The 7996-nt window shown below is 55.9% G+C and overlaps 1 protein-coding gene across 1 annotated transcript in view; it reads left to right on the top strand.

Annotated features, from left to right (window-relative positions):
- LOC108297118 (collagen alpha-1(I) chain) overlaps nucleotides 1-785 on the top strand; it is a 5384-nt gene extending 4599 nt beyond the window's left edge. Inside the window, exon 4 of the mRNA XM_037735297.1 lies at nucleotides 9-785. Within this exon, the coding sequence (XP_037591225.1) occupies nucleotides 9-575 (567 nt within the window). The 3' untranslated portion in view covers nucleotides 576-785. The remainder of the gene's footprint in view (nucleotides 1-8) is intronic.
- Nucleotides 786-7996: the final 7211 nt, after the last annotated feature.

The following is a 7996-nucleotide window of genomic DNA, read 5'->3' as shown; positions in this document are numbered from 1 at the left end:
AGAGAGAGGCCCCGGGACAGCCCCAGGGGCAGATCCAGAGAGAGGCCCCGGGACAGCCCCAGGGGCAGATCCAGAGAGAGGCCCAGGGACAGGCCTTGGCCTGTGGGATGGTGCCTTGGGCCTGGGAGCAGCCCGTTAGTGGCACAGCTGAGCTAGTGGCCACTGCTGGAAGGAGTGGAGGGTCTGGAAGCCCAGCCCCCAGGGACAATGGACAGTGGAGGGGCAGTGGACTGGGGGAGCCTGGTGCCCAGCACCCACCCCCAAGAAGCCACCCCCTCGGGGGCAAGAGCATTGCCACCTCTCCCCTGGGCCTGAGAAAGAGCCCAGCTGAGCACACGCCTGAGGCTGGGAGCTGGGGAACTCCCCAGGCCCCGACCCAGGAGGGGCCCTCAGGCCACCCCAGGGCGAAGAGGGACCTGCAGGACGCAATGGAGGCATCAGAGCCTGAATGTCTCAAGAGGTCCACGCGTCTGGCCAAGTACAAAGCCCAAAGCTTCAGTGACCAGAGGGCCTTCGATTTGTCCTTCAGACCAATGAGCCTCAGGGCCAGTGACACCTTTGAGCTCCCAAAGTGAGGCCCGAGTCCAAGCCGTGGTGCCCAGCACTTCGGCATCCGCCCATCGGGGCCTTCAGGCATTGTCTTGCCTCCAAATTCGTTCTGGAGCGTCCCCTACAGAGACACCTGTTTCCATCATTTTCTTTCCCTTCTTCGCAAGCTGACCTTGGGAGGACTGAGCTACAAGTGGGTGGGGTCCGTGTCGCCCCACAGATTCCCAAGGCTGCTGGGGTGAGAGGTCTGGGTCTTCAGCCTCACAGGCCCTGAGGGTTCTTTGCTTCTTCACCTGAGGGCGCCAACTCACCCCTCTCAGCCTGCGACGAGGAGCTCACACCTCCCTCAGTGGCACAGTGTATGTGTCCCCCTCAACCTGCAAGACGCTGGCACTTTGGGATGCCTCCCACCCGTCCCTGCCCAAGCCCCGCCATGCCCTGCTCTGATGTGGCCACATGGCACCCACCATCCATGGCCCCAAAGTGACGCACACCTGCCCTGCTTCGCCCAGTGACTCAAAGAAAGGGCAGAGCTGCCTCCAGCCACAGACGCCAGTGCAGGTGCTGGGTACTGTGTGGCTGCTGGGCCATGTGGCACTCACCAGAGGGTGCGGGGACGCTGGGGTCCTGGGCTGGAGCCGGCTCATCTGGAGGAAGCAGCCTCGGGAAATGTCCACATTAAGTTCGAAGGAAGGGACAGCACAGATCCCGGGAAGCCAGGGTCCCAAGAAAGCTTCATTCGGAAACTGGGTGCTGGGAGAATGAACGGGAGCCCACCCGCCCTTCCCTGCAGTCCCTGGAGGCACCCGCTGGTGCTAGTGACCCAAGAGCCTCGTTCTCTGTCCTCCGTCCCCCGGAACAGCGCAGAAGTGTTCCCTGCCCCGGCCCGGGACAGCCCACAACTCCTGCCTTGCTCAGGTGCTGAGATGGTGCATTTTCAGGCTGGAATATTTGAATGCTGTCTAGAGGCAAGGAAGTCTATTAAAGCCACCCATCGTCACGTTGCTTCAGATGATTTTTGTTGCTACTCTGGACTATTTGGCTTTTCCTCAGGGCATCTTTTTTTTTCTGTTTCTTTTTTTTCTTTTTGAGATGGAGTCTTGCTGTATCGCCAGGCTGGAATGCAATGGCATGATCTCGACTCACTGCAGTCTCTGCCTCCCGGGTTCAAGCGATTCTTCTGCCTCAGCCTTCTGAGTAGTTGAGATTATAGGCACACGCCACCACACCCAGCTAATTTATTTTTTAATTTTTTTTATTTTTGGTAGAGATGGGGTTTAACCATGTTGGCCAGGATGGTCTCGATCTCTTGACCTCGTAATCCACCCGCCTTGGCCTCCCAAAGTGCTGGGATTACAGGCATGAGCCACCACGCCTAGCCTCCTCAGTGCATCTATGTTAAAGCACATTTTTTCTCGATGATGGGGCCATGCACCTCCTTGTCACCAGCCGCTCGGTGGCCTCTAAAACCCTGTGAGGCCGCCCGGCTGCCCAAGGGCCCCAGAGCAGCTAGATCTTCAGAGTGACCGGACAGCCCATCGCCCTTTGGCCCCACAACTTGGCTTTTGGTGGTGCTCTCCCTGTGAAAAGTTAATTCCTGCCTTTTGAAGGTGTCTTGGTGTTTTCTACTTTTGCTACTGAGCAGTTTTCTGCAACAGCCGTAAGCGTTCGAAAAGGCGCTTTGGTGCCTGCTGCTAGCATCTCTGTTTTCTGACTTGGTGTTTTCCAACCTGGCCTTTGAGTGGGCGTTTAGCAAGTGCGTCCTATCCATAGGGAGGCTGGGGCTGCTGGGGTCTCTCTTCCCAGGGCAGGTCTGCCCGGCAGACTAAAGGGTCTTATTGCACCTGTGGCTTTAGCTCTGGGGGGGCCAAGCAGGCACTGTGACGTCATGCTCCAGGCAGTGCACGCGTTTCCGACCAGTCGAACAACTAATTTAAGATGCAGCAGGTCTGACCCACCCTCCCCTGCAAGGACATGGGGGTCCTTGTGTCTGGAAGGAGGGCTAGGCTGTGCTGAGCTCTGGGGGGCCGGTTCCCACAGCTCTCCTCAGAGAGCACCCAGGCCTCCTCTATAAATTGGAGGGCCGTGCTCCTATCCCACTTGGAGGGGCTTCTGCTTGGCGTGTGGGTTTTCAGTGCGAGTTGCTGTATGTGGAGACTCATAAGTCCTGGGTGCACCTCCCATGTGTGGGAACCGGGCAGCCAGCCGCACGCAGGATGGACGGGGGGTGCGGAGGGGGGCAGAGCTGAGTGTGGCGTGCACTTGGCCACAGAGGTCTTGCTGTGGTGCTGCTGGGCCCCTGCTAGGAGGGCAGGGTCCCCTCTCTCACTGAGCAGGCAGGCCTCAGGAGTCCAGTGGTCCCTGCCTCTGCTGTCCTGGGAGCTGCAGCTGGGGCTGGGGTTGGCCTTTCGGAGACAGCCAACTGCAGAGGCTGACGGAGCGGCCTCTTTGTCCTGTTGGCAGCCCCCGCTCAGGACGGGGTGGGGGGTCATCCTCCCTGGGGCTAGGGGAGCTCAGGGACCCCCACCTCTGTGTGGCTGCCCTCCCACTCCAGGCACAGCGGCACAGCCCTCACTCTTTACCTAGTTGGGGTTTGGGGCAACAAGTGGCAAGAACGTGATGACAGACACGGGAGGTAAAACTGTGTTCACTGGCTGTTCCCTTTAAAAATAAGAAGAGGTGGGACTTGCGTTGCTATTTTTAAATAGACCAGAGAGTGCTCTGGAGAAGCCACTGAGTGGTTTTATTTTAAGTGATGGAAAAAATGGCAAGAATCCCCTCCAGATGACAACTCTGGAAGCGTCGCGCCTGAACCCCTCTGGCCGTCTGGCGGGCGCAGAGTCTGTGAGCAGCCAGGAGGCCACCTGCTCGGCTGGCCCATTCTTTCCGTGTGCCAAATGCAGCCCAGCGTGATGCTGCCCTCAGCTCAAAACACCAGAGCTGGTCTGTATGCAGGAAAAAACTGCAAGTGACTTCATGGGGATTTGGAGCGGTCTGTACATTCACGCGAAGCTGAGACAGTGACGTCTGAAGTATTTGCACTGCAGATGCGACCGGCATTTCCTTGAAGATAAGGCCCACCCCCTCCCGGGTCAAAATAACTGTATCAGAAGAGTGGTGTGCTAACCACCCCCACGGGCATTTTACGTAAAACCCTGAGTTTTTTTTTTTTTAAAAGGAAAGGCAACAGGATAATTATTTTAGCCTCTTAGCGTCATTAATTCTGTGTATTTGAGCAGCTTGTCTGCTGCCTCCTCCTGGCAGTTTGTTATGGTCTCTGGCTGCTGACAGGCCTGCTGTGAGCCGCACATCTGTGGGTGCAGGTGACAGCAGCCAGGCGGGTGGCGGCACCCTCCGGCCTTGGGAAGGTCCCGAGACAGCTGTGAGAGTGTGGCCATGTTCGGGGTGCTCAGTCGGGGAGGGTCATTGTCGAGGATTTTACAGTCTCAACATACTTCCTTATTTCATTATTGGGGTATCTCTGCTGTTTGAGTTTTGATCTTTCAGTTATGTATTAAGCTGCAGCTATTTATTAAATTTTTCTTGTCTGTATTGTTTGTATATAAACAACTAAAATGGGTTAGTCAGAAAAAAATTACTAAATATCATCTGTTGTATTATCTCCGTATTTTTACTAACATTTTACTGGAAATAATTTCAAAAAAAGGAAATAAAATACTGTTCCCATTACAAATCTCTTCCTGGCGTTGTTGAAGCTAATGCATGAAGGAGGTAGGACTCAGTTCTGGGGCTAGGGGCAGACTCCCCATCGGGTGAAGGTGGCCAGCCTGGGGCAGTGGTCCTGGCAGGAGGGAGGGTCTGGCCAGGGGCCCAAGTGGGAGGAGAGCCCTTAGGGTGTCCTTGGAGAAACAAGGCCATGTGCTACCCAAAGCCTCTCTCAGTCCAGTCAAGACTGTGCCTGCCTCAGAGCAAGACCTGGGAGCTGGACTTCAGCCACTGCACCTGGGCCTCGGGTGGCCCCTGACTCGGCAGCAGACTGAACAGAAAGGAGGAGGGAGTATGGTTGTAACAGGGCCAGCCGGCCAGTGAAACACCCTCTTCCCGCCAGCAACTCCGCAACTCTACATGCAGGAGAACTTTGTGAGTGACTTTTCATGACGATTTAACAGCAATTGGTTTAAGCTCATGCCAGACCCAGCCAGGAATGCCTGCATCCGAGCTGCCGCTGTGCCGTGGGTGGGTATGGGGTCTTGGCATCTGGGGAGGAGGAAAGCTTGTTCCCCTGAATCAAGCTGACACCTTGAGTCTGACAGCACTGGAAGGCACCCAAGGCTTTGGGATGGTGCAGGCACCTCTTGTCCTGAAGGAAAACCCCTGTCAATTAGGGCATGACAAAGGCTTTCCTTAGAACTTTTATTTTAAAAGTGCTTATTGAAGGCGTCTGTGAGACTGGTGTACACAGAAGTCTGATCAAGCCTCGTTCTTGGGATATTGTTATAAGCTTGGGGTAGACAAAGGTTCCCCTAAACAGGAGAAAAAGCCCCAGCCACAGAAGGAAGTGTGCATACATTTGCACACATTTGTCTGTTTGAGGTTCGGCGCCTTTGCGGAGTCTCCATGGCCGCCATGGATTTTTGACGGGAATGGATCTCATGTAGCCCCAGTGCCCAGGACTGAGCCGCTGAGCGGTGCTTGCCATTTCTCTGACTGCAGAGGACTGACCTGCTGGTGTCCACAACCCCACGTGGTGCCTGGGAAGCCGCGGAAGGCACAGCAGCTGGTTAGAAAATCCATTTGTGCAAACCCCAAACCCGTGAAGGCATCTTCTCCTGGAAGAACAAAGAAGGCCAAGGCAGAGTGAAGGAAATCGTGTATACGGTGGCCCATTTCCAAGGCAAGGTGTCTTCGATCGGCTTAGGTCAGAAAACTACAGAACAAACAGGGTGACTAGGCCCCTGCCTGGATCACACATGCCTGCTTGTTGGCCCCCCTTCCCCCCCACCCTTAGGTGCCCTCACCCCAACTAAAGAACTTTGGTCTAAGATGAAAGTTTACTAGCCTGCAAAACAGCTGGCTTTCTCTATTCTTATCAGCCTGCCCAGCTACTCAGGTCATAAGTCAAATGCTTGAAGAGCTCCCGAGCTGGCTGGGATTGCAATACATTGTAGGCTTTGACAAAATGCAGCAGGACAACCCCAAAGAAAACACCAGAAGCCCCTACCCAACGACCAACAGTAGACATTTAGGGAGAGGGTGACCCCACAGTAGTCAGCATGTGAGGAGCCGGGGAGGGGCCTGTGCACCAGAGGATAAATTACTTGTTGAAACCATGCTGGGTGTGCCTGCTCATCAGACACCCCACCTCACAAGACCATCATTAAAAGTCTCACTTGCACTGTTCTCAGGGTCTCTGAGTTCACTCTTTGGCTTTGGACAGATGAGTTTGTTTCTCACAGGAGGATCACTTGAGACCAGGAGTTCGAGACCAGCCTGAGCAACAGAGTGAGACCCCATCTCTATTTACAAATGGAAATAAAATTAAAAATAACAGAACAAAAGACCACAGGTCATGTTGTACTCAAGTGTGGAGAAAGAGCTGTTGAATTCCCTGGATGGCCGTTTCTTGCGGTCTGTACCACTAAAAGTCATGTCTTAATCCCAAAGTGGAAGAAGGCATCAACCCACCAGCGAATCTGCACCTAGGGAAGAATTTGGAAAATTTTGCAGAAATAACACCCAAAAATTACAGCTTTCCATTGCTCAATCAATAACGATGATGATAAAATAATCAAGGCCGGCCGCGGTGGTTCATGCCTGTAATCCTAGCACTTTGGGAGGCCGAGGTGGGCAGATCACCTGAGGTCAGGAGTTCAAGACCAGCCTGACCATCATGATGAAACCCCATCTTTTAAAATAATAATAATGAATAAATAAATAAAATCATCAAGAAGCCCAGTGTGGTGGCCGTACCTGTGTTCTCAGCTACTCAGGAGGCTGAAGTTGGGGGCATCACTTAAGCCCAGGAGTTTGAGGCCAGCCTAGAAACATAGCAGGAGCTTGTATCTTTAAAAAAAATGAGTAAAATTTTTAAAAATAAAATAACTGATGAAATTCTTGGACTTTGATAACAGCAGGAAGCCACACACGTGGAGCACGAGCAATCTAGCAAGAGCTGACAGGACACTCAGAACTGCGGCTTCTGTGAGCTCTGTGTAGTCAGGCCGGGAGCGCGGCTTCATCTCAGATTCCCATGGGCTCAAACATGTCAGTAAGACACCACCCCAAAGTGTGAATATTTTTCCATGTTTCGACAGCTCCCCAAAATGTGAATCCTGCCCTCACTCTGCACAGAAGTCCCATATCCTACACCCCAGCCTTCCTCACTGCCGGGGTGCACATGGGTCTGCCGGGGAGACGCAGCTGCCCAGGGGAGCAGGCACGGCAGGGTCCGGGCCCACAGCGAGGATGAGCTGGTCATGTGGGGTCTCCTGGGTGTGCAGAGAAAGAGTTTTCCAGGGAAGTGACAGAAGCACGCTCATTCAGCAATATAAAATAGTAGATCCAAATATGTAACTACGCGTGAAGCGGGAATGGAGGGAAACGCGCAGAAGGGTCAGCGCGATTATCCACGCACGGCGCATGCGTAAGCACGTTTCCGTCGCCGCGCTCTGCGTTAAGTGCGTAAGCACGTTTCCGTCGCCGCGCGCTGCGTTAAGTGCGTAAGCACGTTTCCGTCGCCGCGCTCTGCGTTAAGTGCGTTTGCATCACTTCAGAAAGTACAGGCCTGCGTGTGAGCCTGGCGCTGTGCGGGCCGGACGGAGGCCCCGTGCCCTGTCCCGGCGTGGTGGCTCTGCCCGCGTCGCCCGGCCTCTCCGGGGCTCAGCTTCCCGCGTCTCCGCAGGGGGAAGCTCTGGGGCGGCAGGTCTCTGCGAGGGGAGGCCACCCCCGGGTGCGCAGGGGAGCGCCAGGCGCGTCCCGCCCGTCCCGCCCGTCCCGCCCGAGCCCGCCAGGGGGCGCTGCCGGCCTCCAGCCCCGCAAGCGAGGGCGCCGGGGCCGCGAGCAGCTGCCGCACCCCGACGCCGCCAGGACTCCGGGAACACCGAGGTGGGTGGGAGCGAGGGGGCAGGGACGGGGGCGGAGGGCGGCAGCCGGGGTGGCGCGCAGGCTCTGGCCCCCTAAGGGACGGCTGCCGTCCCCAGAGAGGGGACACGGGCGCACGCGTGGGGACCTGGCGCTGGCCCGGGATTTTCCGAGCCCCTCCCTGGTACGGAGCGGGCGGCGACCTTCATGTGGATTCAGGGCGGGGGCGGCCTCGGCATCAGGACCCGGAAGCTGGAGAGACTGCGCGGGGCTTCCGGTCTGGGCCTTGGCGCTGCAGGTCACATGGTGTGTCCAGAGTTCCTTAGGGTGTGCATGCGTGGGTCCCTGTGCCGTGGAGGGCTGTGTCTGGGTGGTGTGTGTGCACATGTGTGTGCATGAGTGTGTG

The sequence above is a fragment of the Cebus imitator genome, unplaced genomic scaffold (assembly GCF_001604975.1).
Source record: "Cebus imitator isolate Cc_AM_T3 unplaced genomic scaffold, Cebus_imitator-1.0 Scaffold773, whole genome shotgun sequence".
NCBI classification, from domain to species: domain Eukaryota; kingdom Metazoa; phylum Chordata; class Mammalia; order Primates; family Cebidae; genus Cebus; species Cebus imitator.
This window is presented reverse-complemented; position numbering and strand designations above follow the sequence as displayed.